At 37.2% G+C, this 22,551-nt stretch overlaps 3 protein-coding genes across 3 annotated transcripts; all 3 read right to left on the bottom strand.

Moving 5' to 3' along the window:
- Positions 1-2,516: 2,516 nt before the first annotated feature.
- Positions 2,517-5,942, bottom strand: LOC114474124 (extracellular calcium-sensing receptor-like). The gene is made up of 6 exons (XM_028464166.1): positions 5,806-5,942; positions 5,444-5,714; positions 4,551-5,354; positions 4,210-4,440; positions 3,560-3,683; positions 2,517-3,430 (listed from the first exon to the last, which is right to left on the bottom strand). Exons 1-6 carry the CDS (start codon positions 5,916-5,918, stop codon positions 2,517-2,519), a joined length of 2,457 nt encoding a protein of 818 aa, XP_028319967.1. The 5' UTR covers positions 5,919-5,942.
- A 4,675-nt stretch (positions 5,943-10,617) lies between these two features.
- Positions 10,618-14,041, bottom strand: LOC114474123 (extracellular calcium-sensing receptor-like). Its single transcript, XM_028464165.1, has 6 exons — positions 13,905-14,041; positions 13,543-13,813; positions 12,650-13,453; positions 12,311-12,541; positions 11,661-11,784; positions 10,618-11,531 (listed from the first exon to the last, which is right to left on the bottom strand). The coding sequence occupies exons 1-6, from the start codon at positions 14,015-14,017 to the stop codon at positions 10,618-10,620; spliced, it is 2,457 nt and encodes an 818-aa protein (XP_028319966.1). The 5' UTR covers positions 14,018-14,041.
- Positions 14,042-18,708: 4,667 nt separating this feature from the next.
- On the bottom strand, positions 18,709-22,133 carry LOC114474122 (extracellular calcium-sensing receptor-like). Its single transcript, XM_028464164.1, has 6 exons — positions 21,997-22,133; positions 21,635-21,905; positions 20,741-21,544; positions 20,402-20,632; positions 19,752-19,875; positions 18,709-19,622 (listed from the first exon to the last, which is right to left on the bottom strand). The coding sequence occupies exons 1-6, from the start codon at positions 22,107-22,109 to the stop codon at positions 18,709-18,711; spliced, it is 2,457 nt and encodes an 818-aa protein (XP_028319965.1). The 5' UTR covers positions 22,110-22,133.
- Between the last annotated feature and the right edge of the window lie 418 nt (positions 22,134-22,551).

Raw genomic sequence — 22,551 nt, forward strand, 5'->3', positions numbered from 1 at the left:
AATAATAAAAAACTATAAATAAATAAAACAATTCCCAACTTAGTGTAAACAGGTTCCTTAGAAACACAAATACATTTGAATACATTAAAAAAAGCTACAGTATCTGCTGACTCAAAGAGCTCCTGAGCTGATATTTTATGGAATATATCAGTGCATGCGGATCACTCTATTAGTGTTATTGTATAAAATTAATTTTTCCTCATTTAAAATGAAATTATTTTCTAAAAAAAAAGCACATGAAAAGCACAAATAACTCCATCAGTGTTTTTACTGTTGCTGAATCTTGTTTGATTCATCTTATGAGTTACATAAAGTTATGGTTGATAAATAACTCTCTGATTTCCTATAATTAAACCAGATCAAGCTGATGATTTAATCATTCAGTATATTTAGGGATAATAATCTCAATAGTTACATTAGTCTAATAGGATCAGCTTTGTCTGTGAACACGTGAAATATAATTAAAAAAATATTGCGTTTCACAAGTTTGGACGGATGAATCGTGACATTGATATTATGCTAACATTTATTTCACACAACGTGTGACACGTTTAGGTTTTATTCTTCCATACAAGTGTGAAATTTGACCATAAACTAATTGGTGGCTCTCTGTGGTTTTATGACAGTAAGACGTGTTCTTTTTATTTGGCCTATTCCTTATATGGAGTGGTTAGCATTAGCTCTTAGCCCAGTCTGTGTGTCGGTGTGTTAGCTTAGCATAGTTAGCTTTAGTTGAGTTTACAGTTCATAATCATTGCTGCGGGTTCATCTCTGTCCCCGTGTTTGTGGAACTTTGGGCGGATCTGATGGAGGAGCTTGGATTGGTTCACTTTGTTGGATGGTTGTCTGGTCTTAACCGAGTAGTATCGCAGCTTCAGGTAGCCGTGAAGAGCACCACCGTCTGTGGGTGTGAGAGCTGGGGGTGGGAGGGGTGGTGCACACCGCGGCCGTGGAGGCTTCGCTATGGAGTTCCCGTAAACAGCGTTCCGTACCAGAGAATAATACGTTGACAACATACAGGGGCAGTTTTGGCTTGTGGAACAAGGATTTTATGGGCATTCTTGGCTAAATTGAGGGACAAATGGCCCGTGGCCCTCGCTAATTTCCGACATGGGAAGTTATCGATTATATTGTTGGATGACATATTCTTACAGCTGAGAATATTTTTGACGATAAATCATAAACGATAAAATATTGCACATTCCTACCCCCATGAAGTCTTAAAGTTGGTACCTGAATTTGTTTGCGTACATAATTGATGTCAGGCATACCTGGGTTGCGTACAGGCAGTGTTTAGGGGGCCAGAAGCCAGCCACACCTATTGTATAGCTCCACAAGAAGCTCATCTTCATTTGTTGACCGTCTGACCACCAGTGCTGATGTTCCTCAGCCTGTACAGGGACACTGTAGCAACACCCCAATTGCTCTCTCACTCCTCCATGCCTTTATACAAGTAATCTACAGACCTGTAATCTGCATCTACGAGACCTCAGCATGAACAGTGAGCGTATCTTTTGTTTACTACCAGATGAGGGTGTCTAAACTTACTAAGCGTTTGACAGGTGTCTGTCAGCACTTGTGTTGTAATTTTCTGTAAGTGATGATCTAATGTTAAAAAAAAATGCAGGTTCTTTTGATCTTTTCTATACTTTTCTTACATTTTCTGTTTACACTTGTTGGATTTTTTCTCACCATTTACTGGCAAGGACCCAAATATGCTAACTTCAATAAACTTTATTTTCTACATGAAAATATTTCAATGAGTGCCCTATAAAAGGGTTAATCCAACATGAAACTTTGTTGGTATTGGGTGTGTATTGCCTGGCATCTGGCACGATACGATACAATATATCCCAATATTAAAGTATAAGGCAATTATTTCAATTTTTTTAAAATATATGACTTAAGAAACAACTAATCTGTACATTTGTACACCTTCATGAGAACATTATGTATGAAATATATTTTATTGGCATATTTTACATTCAAAACATTGGCTTTAACATGCCATGTGCCAACAACTTAAAATAAAAAATAACATACAATCTGCCAGTGGCTTTTAAACCAACTTTGACTTTAGTGCAACATGACTGAGGTATATGCCTAGAACAACAAATAAATGATGAAAGTTAGTAGTTTCTTTTTAGATTTTATTAAAAAATCAAAAGCTGGTCAACATGGCCGGGTTTCGTGCACTTCTTTGTGCAGTTACAATGTCTCCTGCAGTGGAAAACACTTTCCTGGTTAAATAAATGTATAGATACATTTGGAATCGAGCTACGCAATATTGCAATATATTGCCGAATCGATTTTTTTTCAACACCCCTAGTGAAATTGTAGTCTGTTATACTCAAACTACAAAATGACTTCACTCAAGGGCACAGGTTTAATTTTTCAAAGTAATTTATTATGTCAAAACAAGACAAAATATCAATATATCACTGACTGCTGTTCACAGTTACAGAGTTTGCTAAAACTAAGCAGCAAAGCAGTTTCCACCCCTCAATCTTTTTCCCTCATAAGGTTTTTGTTTGCTTTCTCGCCATCATGAACTTTTTAGAGTTTTGTTCTGGCCTAAAAATAATAATGTAGCATTTTGGAACAAAAATGCAAACGAGTAAACCAAAACTGGAGGCCAAAATAGCAAATATTTCTACTGCAACAGTAAACTTCCCAGGTGAGCTCACATACGCTGGAACGAATGTCATCCAAACTGCACAGAAAATCAGCATGCTGAAAGTAATCAGTTTGGCTTCGTTGAAACTGTCCGGCAACTTCCTTGCAAGAAAAGCAAGTATAAAACAGAGGATTGCAAGAATTGCAATATAACCTAACACAGCCCAGAACCCTACTGGGGATCCTAAAGCACACTCAAGGATAATCTTCTCTTTGTAATGCTTCATGTTTTTGTAAGGAAACGGAGGATTGAGTGTAAGCCATAGAATACAAATCAAAATTTGAATGAGAGTAAATGTCAAAACACATATTCTCTGTTGTATAGGTCCAAACCGTTTACTGGCATTATTGCCTGGAAGTGTTGACTTAAAGGCAATTAAAACCAGAATTGTTTTCCACAGAACACATGAAATACAGAGAACAAAAGTGATGCCAAACGCTGTGTGTCTCAGCATGCACGACCACTCCGTGGGTCGACCGATGAAGGTCAGAGCGCACAGGAAGCACAGCTTTAACGAAAAGAGCAGCAAGAAGCTCAGCTCAGAATTGTTGGCTCGTACAATGGGAGTCTCCTTATGTGCAATGAATATGATTGATATCAGGAGAGCAAAAAATACACAAACTATGCAAACTGCAGCTAAAATGGCTCCCATGATCTCCTCGTAAGAAAGATACTCTACAGGTTTAGGAATACATACGTCTCTCTTTTCATTGGGCCATAATTCAGGTGGACACATCAAACATTCTGGAGCATCTGTAAGAATCAACATTACGCAGGTTAATATTAGAAGAAATATTTATCTTTGACCTAATAAACAACAAGAGCAAAAAGAAAAAAAGGAGAGGCACATTATTTTCTTGACTAGTTGGAAACTTCACTCACTTGTCTGATTGCTGATTGTTCCCTCAGGACACTCAAAGCAGTCAAAACAGCAAATGGGTCTATTCTTGTTTATTGCTTTTCGAGTCCCAGGTGGACACGGCTCTCTGCAGACAGATCGTGGCACCTGATAAAGCAAAAAAACAACCCACAAAAGGAAGAACAGGTTGCATAACAAATAAAACAACGTTGTCTTTGCCATCAATATCTGCTTTGAAATGTTTCTGAAAATGTGCATGTTGTTATTCATTTCATTTCAACTTTATTTCAGACCAATTCGGTCCATATAAAAGAGGTGTAAACAACAACAAAGTACAACATATTCACATAGCACATATAGTTAAAACATACAAACATTCCCGCCAATGTTTCAAATAGCAGGAGGAATATCTTGTCAACCAATGTTCAGATCAACTCATTTTTTTGAATTCGATAACCTCAGCATACATTTAAATATAAACTTTCTCAGCACAACATGAAAAGTTGGAACATTACGAGTGACAATTGACTCGTACTTGTAAATCTAGGTACCTTGAGCAGAATTCCAAAGGCATCATTATAAGCCACTTAATTTTTTTAGCTTTACTGTAACATTAACATCATGCAAATTGCAAAAGAAGCAAAAAAAGAGAGAGAAAGAAAAAGTATATCACCTGATTCATGTTTCCTCCCCAAACAATGTTGGTGTCTTTTTTAAATCTGAATTGTTCTTCCTTGGACAACGAATTGTCATAATGGCCAATATTTACTACTGTAACTGAGCCATCTTCCTTTATCTGCCAGTTCACCAAATCATACTGAGCACCAGAATCTCCATTTTCATCAAATGCAACTTTGGCTCCATTCTTTGTCGTGAAATTTACAAGTTTTAAGTGCTCTAATACCTAAAAAAACATATAGAATAATAAAGTGATCAAATGCTAACCTAAAAAGTATTTGAAACTCTTAATTATGGTCAAAATTTAAATGCAGTTATGTGCCCAAGTATACTTACTAATTTGGGTTGAACTTCATGCTTCTTCACACATGGCTTCCCTGTAGCTGGGTTTGAACCATTGTAACATTTCAGTAGTGAATGCAGGGCATGTGCCAAGGAATACACAGCTTTGTACACGTAATTCTCTTCCCTGAAAAATGTTACGTCTGTGTAGGCAGCAGAGACGGTCTGTAGATCCTCTGCACCAGTGCACATTGTGGATGTATTTGTCGGCGAGAAGCTGCAATCAAAAAACTTTTCCCAGATAGCTTTAACCATAGTACTGTTTGGCTCATCAGAAGGTTTTAGGCTCAGAAGAAAGTCACCAAGACCTGCTATGGAGGTCCGAGGTAGAGCAAAACCTATCGCCCCCTGTAAAATGCTCTTTCGCTGATCAGAAGCCATTTCTGATTGTGTGATCCAAGACTCACTGCCAATCCACTGCTTTCCTGTTATGTTGTGGGGTTCAAGTTTTTGGAGCAGGGACTTGGTATACGAAAGAGACGAGAACAAAAGGACTACCTTTGATGTGGACACCTTCAGTGTTTCAACTATCAACTCTAACGATTTGGAACTTGTTTTGCGGAATGGAAGGACATATTCAACACATATGCCCTCTTTACTTGCCTCCTTAACAAATTCAGCAGTACCACTCTCTGAATATAAACTTATACTGTAGATAACTCCAACCCAGCGCCAGTCAAAGTATTTCATGAGCTGCACCAAACCATGGATTTGGAAACGGTCACTTGGAACTGTTCTGAAGAAGGTGGGATAGAGTCTATTTTCACTTAAACAACTACAAGTTGAGAGGTGGCTCACCTTAGAAAACAGAAGGAAAAAAAACACATTTAACAGATTAAGGTCACACATGTATATAAAAAAAATACCAATTTGCCTTGAATATTTACCTGGGGGAATGAAAATAAACTTAGCATATAATTCATGTCGTTGCTCACTCCAGATGATGAATGGCCTATAAGAGCCAGAAGTTTTTTGTTGCAGCCATCAGAGTCTTTACCATTCATCGCTTCCACAGTTGCCCTGAGGAGGTTTTCACTCCCACAGCCATTAAACAGCCTGTAACCCAAAGTGAGACCAGGTAGAAGGGATGCATCTCTGTTGATCTCCTCCACTGTAAAAATCATCGTTCTGGCAAATTTCAGCTCTCTATCATTCAACCTGAAAAGAAATGCATGAGTAATAAAATACAATTATTGATGGAAATATTTTACAGACACATTAACATTATTTTGAATGTGTAGTCACTTACTTTGTACAGTATGTATCAGGTAGAGATTGGTAGAAGTTATCTACACGCTTTCGTGTACTAGATATTGAGAAAACCCCTCCTATCATTAGATCCCCTTCTTTAGAAAACTCCATGAAACCTGTTTGTCCAATCAAGGTACATGATTGATTCTCTGATCTAATCTGTGCCAGCAGGGTGAAAAAGATAAGAGTGATCCAGCCCATAATGATCAACCCTCCTCCTTACTAAAGGAACTGTGACCTGTAAGCTGACCTTTATAGTTTTTTTCTTTCTTTGAAAAACTTCAACAGCCAATGCGGGCTCATTCTTAATTCTCAAAAGATCTTTTTACCTTATTCATATCCTGAAACTGATCCTCCTATTTGATGTGTGATGAATGAATAACAGAACAGTTAAAATTACTAAGAAAATGTTTTTGATTATGTAGGGCTACAAACGATCAAACCTATATGTGCTGAAAAGATTTCATGAAAAAGTGATGTCATCTATCTCGTTTGTAACACTTTAGGTGTAAAGGTAAAGTTAAAGTGATTGAGAATGAAATCAATCTATGAATTATAAAAGGGGAAAGCAAAGTTGGGTCATGTTTCGCAATCATATATAACTCAAGAAGGCCATGGTTCCTGAGCGGGATACCTGGGACTTTTCTGTTCCCCATGTGCTTGTGTTGGTTTTCTCCTGGTACTACGACTTTCTCCCCAATCCTAAAACCTGTGTATTAGGTAGAGGTGGGAAAATGAAACTGTCTTAAACAGATTGCACTTCTTGTTGCGTATGCAACAGCATATGCAGACAAAGTAAAAATCATGGTTCTATGATCTTTCACACTTTAAAGGCTTTAACAAAATTAATATTCCTATTAATAACAATACACTAGGTCCAAATACGGTATACGGCACCCCCATTTTTTCCAAAAATCACAATGTAATGCTCATTAGGGTATTTAAGGAAGGGGTTCTTAACCTTTTTGACCTCAGGAACCAATTTTCCTAATACAAAGTGGCCTGTGGCCCATTTAAATGTTAACACTTTCATTTCAATTGATCCGAGTCTTGGTTTGATATTTATTCAATAAAATCAAGTCCATTTACAGTTTAACAAGCTAAAACCTTGTAAAAAAAAATTTGCCTTTGAGGAGGGGGTGGCATCACTTTCATCTTCACTTTTTTGTTTTAAAAACTTTTCTATAACTTCAGCCAAAAGTTTGCACCTGTTTTCTTCTGCTGCTGCTTATTGGGGCGTGTTCAAAAAACTGAGTAACGCCTCACTGCCTTGGTCCCGTGGCCCTCGAGGCCCACAGGTGCGGAACTGAAAGTTTTTCGCGGCCCAATAGTTAACACCCATGGCCCAAGAATGGACCACGGCTCTATGGTTGAGAATCACTGATTTTAAAGAACCAACCCGACATAACTGAGTCAAATTTTATTCAATATTGGTCAATTATGAACCGAGATTTTTGAAATGATGAGAAATAGAGATTTTTTGGTTTCTTAAAGTGATCCAGAAGCAGTACGATGATCTGGATCCCCTCGGATAAATAAAGGCATTGACCATGACGTAAGGTCTATATTTTGTTAAAATTTGGTCAAAAGTACTCTTGATGTAGTCCTGCTAACAAACAAACAAACAAATAAATGCTGGTGAAAATAATTAAGTCCTTGGCTGAGGTAATTGTTTGGTGTGTTGTAGATTCTGTGGATTTAAAAAAAAATCTGAAATGTAGATTTAAAAAAATCTATTGCATTTTGTGAGGTTTTAATATTGTGATATCTTGTTGCACAATATGTCGTCCCATATATAGCATTAGGTAAATTTGAAAAAGTGTTTAGCGTGCAATATAGCTAACAGACGTTTTTTTTGTTTTTTTTTATATTTAATCAATATTTTTGTGTATTTGTGCAATATTTCAGTGGTTACAATGCTTTCAGTGTGTTGCAATGGTTACTTTGTGCATACAAAAAAATTGCAAGTGCATCGACATTTTATTTTCATATAATCTGTTAAGATCAGTGTTTAAACTGACACAATAGGAGAAATTATTTTTTCTTATTGTTGTGCATTGTCAGTAACTCAGGATGATTTATCCTTAATGTTCTCACTTACAGTTGTTGCAATGATGTCATTATGTTGTTATGGTTATTTTGAGACTTCCACACAGTAGTTTCAGTGAAAAGAAACTTGTTGCACTTTATTTTATGATGGCAGTGTGTGACACTGTATTTTCTTTTTTTCAGTGAAAATGTGCAAAAACACTAATAATAAATAGGATGTTTTGAAGCAAATAGTTTTGACTCAATTTGTCCTCTGAATGATCAATATCTTCTGATGAACATCTACAGCAACTTTTTCATCTTTACGTTTACTTTTGATATTAACTGGGTAGAATATCACGATATATTGCGATAATATTGTATTGTCATACATATCGTATTGCAACATCCTTGGCTTCATCGCTTTGTAGCAACCTGGAAAATGAGTGAGAAGAAGCAAAAATGCAAATTATTTTCTAAAAAAAAGCACATGAAAAGCACAAATGACTCCATCAGTGTTTTTACTGTTGCTGAATCTTGTTTGATTCATCTTATGAGTTACATAAAGTTATGGTTGATAAATAACTCTCTGATTTCCTATAATTAAACCAGATCAAGCTGATGATTTAATCATTCAGTATATTTAGGGATAATAATCTCAATAGTTACATTAGTCTAATAGGATCAGCTTTGTCTGTGAACACGTTAAATATAATTAAAAAAATATTGCGTTTCACAAGTTTGGACGGATGAATCGTGACATTGATATTATACTAACATTTATTTCACACAACGTGTGACACGTTTAGGTTTTTATTCTTCCATACAAGTGTGAAATTTGACCATAAACTAATTGGTGGCTCTCTGTGGTTTTATGACAGTAAGACGTGTTCTTTTTATTTGGCCTATTCCTTATATGGAGTGGTTAGCATTAGCTCTTAGCCCAGTCTGTGTGTCGGTGTGTTAGCTTAGCATAGTTAGCTTTAGTTAGGTTTACAGTTCATAATCATTGCTGCGGGTTCATCTCTGTCCCCGTGTTTGTGGAACTTTGGGCGGATCTGATGGAGGAGCTTGGATTGGTTCACTTTGTTGGATGGTTGTCTGGTCTTAACCGAGTAGTATCGCAGCTTCAGGTAGCCGTGAAGAGCACCACCGTCTGTGGGTGTGAGAGCTGGGGGTGGGAGGGGTGGTGCACACCGCGGCCGTGGAGGCTTCGCTATGGAGTTCCCGTAAACAGCGTTCCGTTCCAGAGAATAATACGTTGACAACATACAGGGGCAGTTTTGGCTTGTGGAACAAGGATTTTATGGGCATTCTTGGCTAAATTGAGGGACAAATGGCTCGTGGCCCTCGCTAATTTCCGACATGGGAAGTTATCGATTATATTGTTGGATGACATATTCTTACCGCTGAGAATATTTTTGACGATAAATCATAAACGATAAAATATTGCACATTCCTACCCCCATGAAGTCTTAAAGTTGGTACCTGAATTTGTTTGCGTACATAATTGATGTCAGGCATACCTGGGTTGCGTACAGGCAGTGTTTAGGGGGCCAGAAGCCAGCCACACCTATTGTATAGCTCCACAAGAAGCTCATCTTCATTTGTTGACCGTCTGACCACCAGTGCTGATGTTCCTCAGCCTGTACAGGGACACTGTAGCAACACCCCAATTGCTCTCTCACTCCTCCATGCCTTTATACAAGTAATCTACAGACCTGTAATCTGCATCTACGAGACCTCAGCATGAAAAGTGAGCGTATCTTTTGATTACTACCAAATGAGGGTGTCTAAACTTGCTAAGCGTTTGACAGGTGTCTGTCAGCACTTGTGTTGTAATTTTCTGTAAGTGATGATCTAATGTTAAAAAAAATGCAGGTTCTTTTGATCTTTTCTATACTTTTCTTACATTTTCTGTTTACACTTGTTGGATTTTTTCTCACCATTTACTGGCAAGGACCCAAATATGCTAACTTCAATAAACTTTATTTTTTACATGAAAATATTTCAATGAGTGCCCTATAAAAGGGTTAATCCAACATGAAACTTTGTTGGTATTGGGTGTGTATTGCCTGGCATCTGGCACGATACGATACAATATATCCCAATATTAAAGTATAAGGCAATTATTTCAATTTTTTTAAAATATATGACTTAAGAAACAACTAATCTGTACATTTGTACACCTTCATGACAACATTATGTATGAAATATATTTCATTGACATATTTTACATTCAAAACATTGGCTTTAACATGCCATGTGCCAACAACTTAAAATAAAAAATAACATACAATCTGCCAGTGGCTTTTAAACCAACTTTGACTTTAGTGCAACATGACTGAGGTATATGCCTAGAACAACAAATAAATGATGAAAGTTAGTAGTTTCTTTTTAGATTTTATTGAAAAATCACAAGCTGGTCAACATGGCCGGGTTTCGTGCACTTCTTTGTGCAGTTACAATGTCTCCTGCAGTGGAAAACACTTTCTTGTTTAAATAAATGAAAAAAAATCAGTATAGATACATTTGGAATCGAGCTACGCAATATTGCAATATATTGCCGAATCGATTTTTTTTCAACACCCCTAGTGAAATGGTAGTCTGTTATACTCAAACTACAAAATGACTTCACTCAAGGGCACAGGTTTAATTTTTCAAAGTAATTTATTATGTCAAAACAAGACAAAATATCAATATATCACTGACTGCTGTTCACAGTTACAGAGTTTGCTAAAACTAAGCAGCAAAGCAGTTTCCACCCCTCAATCTTTTTCCCTCAAAAGGTTTTTGTTTGCTTTCTCGCCATCATGAACTTTTTAGAGTTTTGTTCTGGCCTAAAAATAATAATGTAGCATTTTGGAACAAAAATGCAAACGAGTAAACCAAAACTGGAGGACAAAATAGCAAATATTTCTACTGCAACAGTAAACTTCCCAGGTGAGCTCACATACGCTGGAACGAATGTCATCCAAACTGCACAGAAAATCAGCATGCTGAAAGTAATCAGTTTGGCTTCGTTGAAACTGTCCGGCAACTTCCTTGCAAGAAAAGCAAGTATAAAACAGAGGATTGCAAGAATTGCAATATAACCTAACACAGCCCAGAACCCTACTGGGGATCCTAAAGCACACTCAAGGATAATCTTCTCTTTGTAATGCTTCATGTTTTTGTAAGGAAACGGAGGATTGAGTGTAAGCCATAGAATACAAATCAAAATTTGAATGAGAGTAAATGTCAAAACACATATTCTCTGTTGTATAGGTCCAAACCGTTTACTGGCATTATTGCCTGGAAGTGTTGACTTAAAGGCAATTAAAACCAGAATTGTTTTCCCCAGAACACATGAAATACAGAGAACAAAAGTGATGCCAAACGCTGTGTGTCTCAGCATGCACGACCACTCCGTGGGTCGACCGATGAAGGTCAGAGAGCACAGGAAGCACAGCTTTAACGAAAAGAGCAGCAAGAAGCTCAGCTCAGAATTGTTGGCTCGTACAATGGGAGTCTCCTTATGTGTAATGAATATGATTGATATCAGGAGAGCAAAAAATACACAAACTATGCAAACTGCAGCTAAAATGGCTCCCATGATCTCCTCGTAAGAAAGATACTCTATAGGTTTAGGAATACATGCGTCTCTCTTTTCATTGGGCCATAATTCAGGTGGACACATCAAACATTCTGGAGCATCTGTAAGAATCAACATTACGCAGGTTAATATTAGAAGAAATATTTATCTTTGACCTAATAAACAACAACAGCAAAAAGAAAAAAAGGAGAGCCACATTATTTTCTTGACTAGTTGGAAACTTCACTCACTTGTCTGATTGCTGATTGTTCCCTCAGGACACTCAAAGCAGTCAAAACAGCAAATGGGTCTATTCTTGTTTATTGCTTTTCGAGTCCCAGGTGGACACGGCTCTCTGCAGACAGATCGTGGCACCTGATAAAGCAAAAAAACAACCCACAAAAGGAAGAACAGGTTGCATAACAAATAAAACAACGTTGTCTTTGCCATCAATATCTGCTTTGAAATGTTTCTGAAAATGTGCATGTTGTTATTCATTTCATTTCAACTTTGTTTCAGACCAATTCGGTCCATATAAAAGAGGTACAAACAACAACAAAGTACAACATATTCACATAGCACATATAGTTAAAACATACAAACATTCCCGCCAATGCTTCAAATAGCAGGAGGAATATCTTGTCAACCAATGTTCAGATCAACTCATTTTTTTGAATTCGATAACCTCAGCATACATTTAAATATAAACTTTCTCAGCACAACATGAAAAGTTGGAACATTACGAGTGACAATTGACTCGTACTTGTAAACCTAGGTACCTTGAGCAGAATTCCAAAGGCATCATTATAAGCCACTTAATTTTTTTAGCTTTACTGTAACATTAACATCATGCAAATTGCAAAAGAAGCAAAAAAAGAGAGAGAAAGAAAAAGTATATCACCTGATTCATGTTTCCTCCCCAAACAATGTTGGTGTCTTTTTTAAATCTGAATTGTTCTTCCTTGGACAACGAATTGTCATAATGGCCAATATTTACTACTGTAACTGAGCCATCTTCCTTTATCTGCCAGTTCACCAAATCATACTGAGCACCAGAATCTCCATTTTCATCAAATGCAACTTTGGCTCCATTCTTTGTCGTGAAATTTACAAGTTTTAAGTGCTCCAATACCTAAAAAAACATAGAATAATAAAATGATCAAATGCTAACCTAAAAAGTATTTGAAACTCTTAATTATTGTCAAAATTTAAATGCCGTTATGTGCCCAAGTATACTTACTAATTTGGGTTGAACTTCATGCTTCTTCACACATGGCTTCCCTGTAGCTGGGTTTGAACCATTGTAACATTTCAGTAGTGAATGCAGGGCATGTGCCAAGGAATACACAGCTTTGTACACGTAATTCTCTTCCCTGAAAAATGTTACGTCTGTGTAGGCAGCAGAGACGGTCTGTAGATCCTCTGCACCAGTGCACATTGTGGATGTATTTGTCGGCGAGAAGCTGCAATCAAAAAACTTTTCCCAGATAGCTTTAACCATAGTACTGTTTGGCTCATCAGAAGGTTTTAGGCTCAGAAGAAAGTCACCAAGACCTGCTATGGAGGTCCGAGGTAGAGCAAAACCTATCGCCCCCTGTAAAATGCTCTTTCGCTGATCAGAAGCCATTTCTGATTGTGTGATCCAAGACTCACTGCCAATCCACTGCTTTCCTGTTATGTTGTGGGGTTCAAGTTTTTGGAGCAGGGACTTGGTATACGAAAGAGACGAGAACAAAAGGACTACCTTTGATGTGGACACCTTCAGTGTTTCAACTATCAACTCTAACGATTTGGAACTTGTTTTGCGGAATGGAAGGACATATTCAACACATATGCCCTCTTTACTTGCCTCCTTAACAAATTCAGCAGTACCACTCTCTGAATATAAACTTATACTGTAGATAACTCCAACCCAGCGCCAGTCAAAGTATTTCATGAGCTGCACCAAACCATGGATTTGGAAACGGTCACTTGGAACTGTTCTGAAGAAGGTGGGATAGAGTCTATTTTCACTTAAACAACTACAAGTTGAGAGGTGGCTCACCTTAGAAAACAGAAGGAAAAAAAACACATTTAACAGATTAAGGTCACACATGTATATAAAAAAAATACCAATTTGCCTTGAATATTTACCTGGGGGAATGAAAATAAACTTAGCATATAATTCATGTCGTTGCTCACTCCAGATGATGAATGGCCTATAAGAGCCAGAAGTTTTTTGTTGCAGCCATCAGAGTCTTTACCATTCATCGCTTCCACAGTTGCCCTGAGGAGGTTTTCACTCCCACAGCCATTAAACAGCCTGTAACCCAAAGTGAGACCAGGTAGAAGGGATGCATCTCTGTTGATCTCCTCCACTGTAAAAATCATCGTTCTGGCAAATTTCAGCTCTCTATCATTCAACCTGAAAAGAAATGCATGAGTAATAAAATACAATTATTGATGGAAATATTTTACAGACACATTAACATTATTTTGAATGTGTAGTCACTTACTTTGTACAGTATGTATCAGGTAGAGATTGGTAGAAGTTATCTACACGCTTTCGTGTACTAGATATTGAGAAAACCCCTCCTATCATTAGATCCCCTTCTTTAGAAAACTCCATGAAACCTGTTTGTCCAATCAAGGTACATGATTGATTCTCTGATCTAATCTGTGCCAGCAGGGTGAAAAAGATAAGAGTGATCCAGCCCATAATGATCAACCCTCCTCCTTACTAAAGGAACTGTGACCTGTAAGCTGACCTTTATAGTTTTTTTCTTTCTTTGAAAAACATCAACAGCCAATGCGGGCTCATTCTTAATTCTCAAAAGATCTTTTTACCTTATTCATATCCTGAAACTGATCCTCCTATTTGATGTGTGATGAATGAATAACAGAACAGTTAAAATTACTAAGAAAATGTTTTTGATTATGTAGGGATACAAACGATCAAACCTATATGTGCTGAAAAGATTTCATGAAAAAGTGATGTCATCTATCTTGTTTGTAACACTTTAGGTGTAAAGGTAAAGTTAAAGTGATTGAGAATGAAATCAATCTATGAATTATAAAAGGGGAAAGCAAAGTTGGGTCATGTTTCGCAATCATATACTGTATAACTCAAGAAGGCCATGGTTCCTGAGCGGGATACCTGGGACTTTTCTGTTCCCCATGTGCTTGTGTTGGTTTTCTCCTGGTACTGCGACTTTCTCCCCAATCCTAAAACCTGTGTATTAGGTAGAGGTGGGAAAATGAAACTGTCTTAAACAGATTGCACTTCTTGTTGCGTATGCAACAGCATATGCAGACAAAGTAAAAATCATGGTTCTATGATCTTTCACACTTTAAAGGCTTTAACAAAATTAATATTCCTATTAATAACAATACAGTAGGTCCAAATACGGTATACGGCACCCCCATTTTTTCCAAAAATCACAATGTAATGCTCATTAGGGTATTTAAGGAAGGGGTTCTTAACCTTTTTGACCTCAGGAACCAATTTTCCTAATACAAAGTGGCCTGTGGCCCATTTAAATGTTAACACTTTCATTTCAATTGATCCGAGTCTTGGTTTGATATTTATTCAATAAAATCAAGTCCATTTACAGTTTAACAAGCTAAAACCTTGTAAAAAAAATTTGCCTTTGAGGAGGGGGTGGCATCACTTTCATCTTCACTTTTTTGTTTTAAAAACTTTTCTATAACTTCAGCCAAAAGTTTGCACCTGTTTTCTTCTGCTGCTGCTTATTGGGGCGTGTTCAAAAAACTGAGTAACGCCTCACTGCCTTGGTCCCGTGGCCCTCGAGGCCCACAGGTGCGGAACTGAAAGTTTTTCGCGGCCCAATAGTTAACACCCATGGCCCAAGAATGGACCACGGCTCTATGGTTGAGAATCACTGATTTTAAAGAACCAACCCGACATAACTGAGTCAAATTTTATTCAATATTGGTCAATTATGAACCGAGATTTTTGAAATGATGAGAAATAGAGATTTTTTGGTTTCTTAAAGTGATCCAGAAGCAGTACGATGATCTGGATCCCCTCGGATAAATAAAGGCATTGACCATGACGTAAGGTCTATATTTTGTTAAAATTTGGTCAAAAGTACTCTTGATGTAGTCCTGCTAACAAACAAACAAACAAATAAATGCTGGTGAAAATAATTAAGTCCTTGGCTGAGGTAATTGTTTGGTGTGTTGTAGATTCTGTGGATTTAAAAAAAAATCTGAAATGTAGATTTAAAAAAATCTATTGCATTTTGTGAGATTTTAATATTGTGATATCTTGTTGCACAATATGTCGTCCCATATATAGCATTAGGTAAATTTGAAAAAGTGTTTAGCGTGCAATATAGCTAACAGACGTTTTTTTTGTTTTTTTTTATATTTAATCAATATTTTTGTGTATTTGTGCAATATTTCAGTGGTTACAATGCTTTCAGTGTGTTGCAATGGTTACTTTGTGCATACAAAAAAATTGCAAGTGCATCGACATTTTATTTTCATATAATCTGTTAAGATCAGTGTTTAAACTGACACAATAGGAGAAATTATTTTTTCTTATTGTTGTGCATTGTCAGTAACTCAGGATGTTTTATCCTTAATGTTCTCACTTACAGTTGTTGCAATGATGTCATTATGTTGTTATGGTTACTTTGAGACTTCCACACAGTAGTTTCAGTGAAAAGAAACTTGTTGCACTTTATTTTATGATGGCAGTGTGTGACACTGTATTTTCTTTTTTTCAGTGAAAATGTGCAAAAACACTAATAATAAATAGGATGTTTTGAAGCAAATAGTTTTGACTCAATTTGTCCTCTGAATGATCAATATCTTCTGATGAACATCTACAGCAACTTTTTCATCTTTACGTTTACTTTTGATATTAACTGGGTAGAATATCACGATATATTGCGATAATATTGTATTGTCATACATATCGTATTGCAACATCCTTGGCTTCATCGCTTTGTAGCAACCTGGAAAATGAGTGAGAAGAAGCAAAAATGCTAATTATTTTCTAAAAAAAAGCACATGAAAAGCACAAATGACTCCATCAGTGTTTTTACTGTTGCTGAATCTTGTTTGATTCATCTTATGAGTTACATAAAGTTATGGTTGATAAATAACTCTCTGATTTCCTATAATTAAACCAGATCAAGCTGATGATTTAATCATTCAGTATATTTAGGGATAATAATCTCAATAGTTACATTAGTCTAATAGGATCAGCTTTGTCTGTGAACACGTTAAATATAATTAAAAAAATATTGCGTTTCACAAGTTTGGACGGATGAATCGTGACATTGATATTATACTAACATTTATTTCACACAACGTGTGACACGTTTAGGTTTTTATTCTTCCATACAAGTGTGAAATTTGACCATAAACTAATTGGTGGCTCTCTGTGGTTTTATGACAGTAAGAAATGTTCTTTTTATTTGGCCTATTCCTTATATGGAGTGGTTAGCATTAGCTCTTAGCCCAGTCTGTGTGTCGGTGTGTTAGCTTAGCATAGTTAGCTTTAGTTGAGTTTACAGTTCATAATCATTGCTGCGGGTTCATCTCTGTCCCCGTGTTTGTGGAACTTTGGGCGGATCTGATGGAGGAGCTTGGATTGGTTCACTTTGTTGGATGGTTGTCTGGTCTTAACCGAGTAGTATCGCAGCTTCAGGTAGCCGTGAAGAGCACCACCGTCTCTGGGTGTGAGAGCTGGGGGTGGGAGGGGTGGTGCACACCGCGGCCGTGGAGGCTTCGCTATGGAGTTCCCGTAAACAGCGTTCCGTACCAGAGAATAATACGTTGACAACATACAGGGGCAGTTTTGGCTTGTGGAACAAGGATTTTATGGGCATTCTTGGCTAAATTGAGGGACAAATGGCCCGTGGCCCTCGCTAATTTCCGACATGGGAAGTTATCGATTATATTGTTGGATGACATATTCTTACCGGTGAGAATATTTTTGATGATAAATCATAAACGATAAAATATTGCACATTCCTACCCCCATGAAGTCTTAAAGTTGGTACCTGAATTTGTTTGCGTACATTATTGATGTCAGGCATACCTGGGTTGCGTACAGGCAGTGTTTAGGGGGCCAGAAGCCAGCCACACCTATTGTATAGCTCCACAAGAAGCTCATCTTCATTTGTTGACCGTCTGACCACCAGTGCTGATGTTCCTCAGCCTGTACAGGGACACTGTAGCAACACCCCAATTGCTCTCTCACTCCTCCATGCCTTTATACAAGTAATCTACAGACCTGTAATCTGCATCTACGAGACCTCAGCATGAACAGTGAGTGTATCTTTTGATTACTACCAAATGAGGGTGTCTAAACTTACTAAGCGTTTGACAGGTGTCTGTCAGCACTTGTGTTGTAATTTTCTGTAAGTGATGATCTAATGTTAAAAAAAATGCAGGTTCTTTTGATCTTTTCTATACTTTTCTTACATTTTCTGTTTACACTTGTTGGATTTTTTCTCACCATTTACTGGCAAGGACCCAAATATGCTAACTTCAATAAACTTTATTTTCTACATGAAAATATTTCAATGAGTGCCCTATAAAAGGGTTAATCCAACATGAAACTTTGTTGGTATTGGGTGTGTATTGCCTGGCATCTGGCACGAAACGATACAATATATCCCAATATTAAAGTATAAGGCAATTATTTCAATTTTTTTAAAATATATGACGTAAGAAACAACTAATCTGTACATTTGTACACCTTCATGAGAACATTATGTATGAAATATATTTTATTGGCATATTTTACATTCAAAACATTGGCTTTAACATGCCATGTGCCAACAACTTAAAATAAAAAATAACATACAATCTGCCAGTGGCTTTTAAACCAACTTTGACTTTAGTGCAACATGACTGAGGTATATGCCTAGAACAACAAATAAATGATGAAAGTTAGTAGTTTCTTTTTAGATTTTATTGAAAAATCACAAGCTGGTCAACATGGCCGGGTTTCGTGCACTTCTTTGTGCAGTTACAATGTCTCCTGCAGTGGAAAACACTTTCCTGGTTAAATAAATGTATAGATACATTTGGAATCGAGCTACGCAATATTGCAATATATTGCCGAATCGATTTTTTTTCAACACCCCTAGTGAAATTGTAGTCTGTTATACTCAAACTACAAAATGACTTCACTCAAGGGCACAGGTTTAATTTTTCAAAGTAATTTATTATGTCAAAACAAGACAAAATATCAATATATCACTGACTGCTGTTCACAGTTACAGAGTTTGCTAAAACTAAGCAGCAAAGCAGTTTCCCCCCCTCAATCTTTTTCCCTCAAAAGGTTTTTGTTTGCTTTCTCGCCATCATGAACTTTTTAGAGTTTTGTTCTGGCCTAAAAATAATAATGTAGCATTTTGGAACAAAAATGCAAACGAGTAAACCAAAACTGGAGGACAAAATAGCAAATATTTCTACTGCAACAGTAAACTTCCCAGGTGAGCTCACATACGCTGGAACGAATGTCATCCAAACTGCACAGAAAATCAGCATGCTGAAAGTAATCAGTTTGGCTTCGTTGAAACTGTCCGGCAACTTCCTTGCAAGAAAAGCAAGTATAAAACAGAGGATTGCAAGAATTGCAATATAACCTAACACAGCCCAGAACCCTACTGGAGATCCTAAAGCACACTCAAGGATAATCTTCTCTTTGTAATGCTTCATGTTTTTGTAAGGAAACGGAGGATTGAGTGTAAGCCATAGAATACAAATCAAAATTTGAATGAGAGTAAATGTCAAAACACATATTCTCTGTTGTATAGGTCCAAACCGTTTACTGGCATTATTGCCTGGAAGTGTTGACTTAAAGGCAATTAAAACCAGAATTGTTTTCCCCAGAACACATGAAATACAGAGAACAAAAGTGATGCCAAACGCTGTGTGTCTCAGCATGCACGACCACTCCGTGGGTCGACCGATGAAGGTCAGAGAGCACAGGAAGCACAGCTTTAACGAAAAGAGCAGCAAGAAGCTCAGCTCAGAATTGTTGGCTCGTACAATGGGAGTCTCCTTATGTGTAATGAATATGATTGATATCAGGAGAGCAAAAAATACACAAACTATGCAAACTGCAGCTAAAATGGCTCCCATGATCTCCTCGTAAGAAAGATACTCTATAGGTTTAGGAATACATGCGTCTCTCTTTTCATTGGGCCATAATTCAGGTGGACACATCAAACATTCTGGAGCATCTGTAAGAATCAACATTACGCAGGTTAATATTAGAAGAAATATTTATCTTTGACCTAATAAACAACAAGAGCAAAAAGAAAAAAAGGAGAGCCACATTATTTTCTTGACTAGTTGGAAACTTCACTCACTTGTCTGATTGCTGATTGTTCCCTCAGGACACTCAAAGCAGTCAAAACAGCAAATGGGTCTATTCTTGTTTATTGCTTTTCGAGTCCCAGGTGGACACGGCTCTCTGCAGACAGATCGTGGCACCTGATAAAGCAAAAAAACAACCCACAAAAGGAAGAACAGGTTGCATAACAAATAAAACAACGTTGTCTTTGCCATCAATATCTGCTTTGAAATGTTTCTGAAAATGTGCATGTTGTTATTCATTTCATTTCAACTTTGTTTCAGACCAATTCGGTCCATATAAAAGAGGTACAAACAACAACAAAGTACAACATATTCACATAGCACATATAGTTAAAACATACAAACATTCCCGCCAATGCTTCAAATAGCAGGAGGAATATCTTGTCAACCAATGTTCAGATCAACTCATTTTTTTGAATTCGATAACCTCAGCATACATTTAAATATAAACTTTCTCAGCACAACATGAAAAGTTGGAACATTACGAGTGACAATTGACTCGTACTTGTAAACCTAGGTACCTTGAGCAGAATTCCAAAGGCATCATTATAAGCCACTTAATTTTTTTAGCTTTACTGTAACATTAACATCATGCAAATTGCAAAAGAAGCAAAAAAAGAGAGAGAAAGAAAAAGTATATCACCTGATTCATGTTTCCTCCCCAAACAATGTTGGTGTCTTTTTTAAATCTGAATTGTTCTTCCTTGGACAACGAATTGTCATAATGGCCAATATTTACTACTGTAACTGAGCCATCTTCCTTTATCTGCCAGTTCACCAAATCATACTGAGCACCAGAATCTCCATTTTCATCAAATGCAACTTTGGCTCCATTCTTTGTCGTGAAATTTACAAGTTTTAAGTGCTCCAATACCTAAAAAAACATAGAATAATAAAATGATCAAATGCTAACCTAAAAAGTATTTGAAACTCTTAATTATTGTCAAAATTTAAATGCAGTTATGTGCCCAAGTATACTTACTAATTTGGGTTGAACTTCATGCTTCTTCACACATGGCTTCCCTGTAGCTGGGTTTGAACCATTGTAACATTTCAGTAGTGAATGCAGGGCATGTGCCAAGGAATACACAGCTTTGTACACGTAATTCTCTTCCCTGAAAAATGTTACGTCTGTGTAGGCAGCAGAGACGGTCTGTAGATCCTCTGCACCAGTGCACATTGTGGATGTATTTGTCGGCGAGAAGCTGCAATCAAAAAACTCTTCCCAGATAGCTTTAACCATAGTACTGTTTGGCTCATCAGAAGGTTTTAGGCTCAGAAGAAAGTCACCAAGACCTGCTATGGAGGTCCGAGGTAGAGCAAAACCTATCGCCCCCTGTAAAATGCTCTTTCGCTGATCAGAAGCCATTTCTGATTGTGTGATCCAAGACTCACTGCCAATCCACTGCTTTCCTGTTATGTTGTGGGGTTCAAGTTTTTGGAGCAGGGACTTGGTATAAAAAAGAGACGAGAACAAAAGGACTACCTTTGATGTGGACACCTTCAGTGTTTCAACTATCAACTCTAACGATTTGGAACTTGTTTTGCGGAATGGAAGGACATATTCAACACATATGCCCTCTTTACTTGCCTCCTTAACAAATTCAGCAGTACCACTCTCTGAATATAAACCTATACTGTAGATAACTCCAACCCAGCGCCAGTCAAAGTATTTCATGAGCTGCACCAAACCATGGATTTGGAAACGGTCACTTGGAACTGTTCTGAAGAAGGTGGGATAGAGTCTATTTTCACTTAAACAACTACAAGTTGAGAGGTGGCTCACCTTAGAAAACAGAAGGAAAAAAAACACATTTAACAGATTAAGGTCACACATGTATAAAAAAAAAAATACCAATTTGCCTTGAATATTTACCTGGGGGAATGAAAATAAACTTAGCATATAATTCATGTCGTTGCTCACTCCAGATGATGAATGGCCTATAAGAGCCAGAAGTTTTTTGTTGCAGCCATCAGAGTCTTTACCATTCATCGCTTCCACAGTTGCCCTGAGGAGGTTTTCACTCCCACAGCCATTAAACAGCCTGTAACCCAAAGTGAGACCAGGTAGAAGGGATGCATCTCTGTTGATCTCCTCCACTGTAAAAATCATCGTTCTGGCAAATTTCAGCTCTCTATCATTCAACCTGAAAAGAAATGCATGAGTAATAAAATACAATTATTGATGGAAATATTTTACAGACACATTAACATTATTTTGAATGTGTAGTCACTTACTTTGTACAGTATGTATCAGGTAGAGATTGGTAGAAGTTATCTACACGCTTTCGTGTACTAGATATTGAGAAAACCCCTCCTATCATTAGATCCCCTTCTTTAGAAAACTCCATGAAACCTGTTTGTCCAATCAAGGTACATGATTGATTCTCTGATCTAATCTGTGCCAGCAGGGTGAAAAAGATAAGAGTGATCCAGCCCATAATGATCAACCCTCCTCCTTACTAAAGGAACTGTGACCTGTAAGCTGACCTTTATAGTTTTTTTCTTTCTTTGAAAAACTTCAACAGCCAATGCGGGCTCATTCTTAATTCTCAAAAGATCTTTTTACCTTATTCATATCCTGAAACTGATCCTCCTATTTGATGTGTGATGAATAGGGATGTAACGATTCACTCAACTCCCGATACGATTCGATTCACGATACTGGGTTCACGATACGATTCTCTCACGATTTATTTTACAAAATGGGACTGTATATAAATGACTGAAAAATATTCCTTTATTTTTTTTGGGAAAATACTGTACAATTTTTCGTTGTCAAAAGAATCCCTT

This window comes from Gouania willdenowi, chromosome 13, assembly GCF_900634775.1.
Source record: "Gouania willdenowi chromosome 13, fGouWil2.1, whole genome shotgun sequence".
NCBI classification, from domain to species: Eukaryota; Metazoa; Chordata; class Actinopteri; order Blenniiformes; family Gobiesocidae; genus Gouania; species Gouania willdenowi.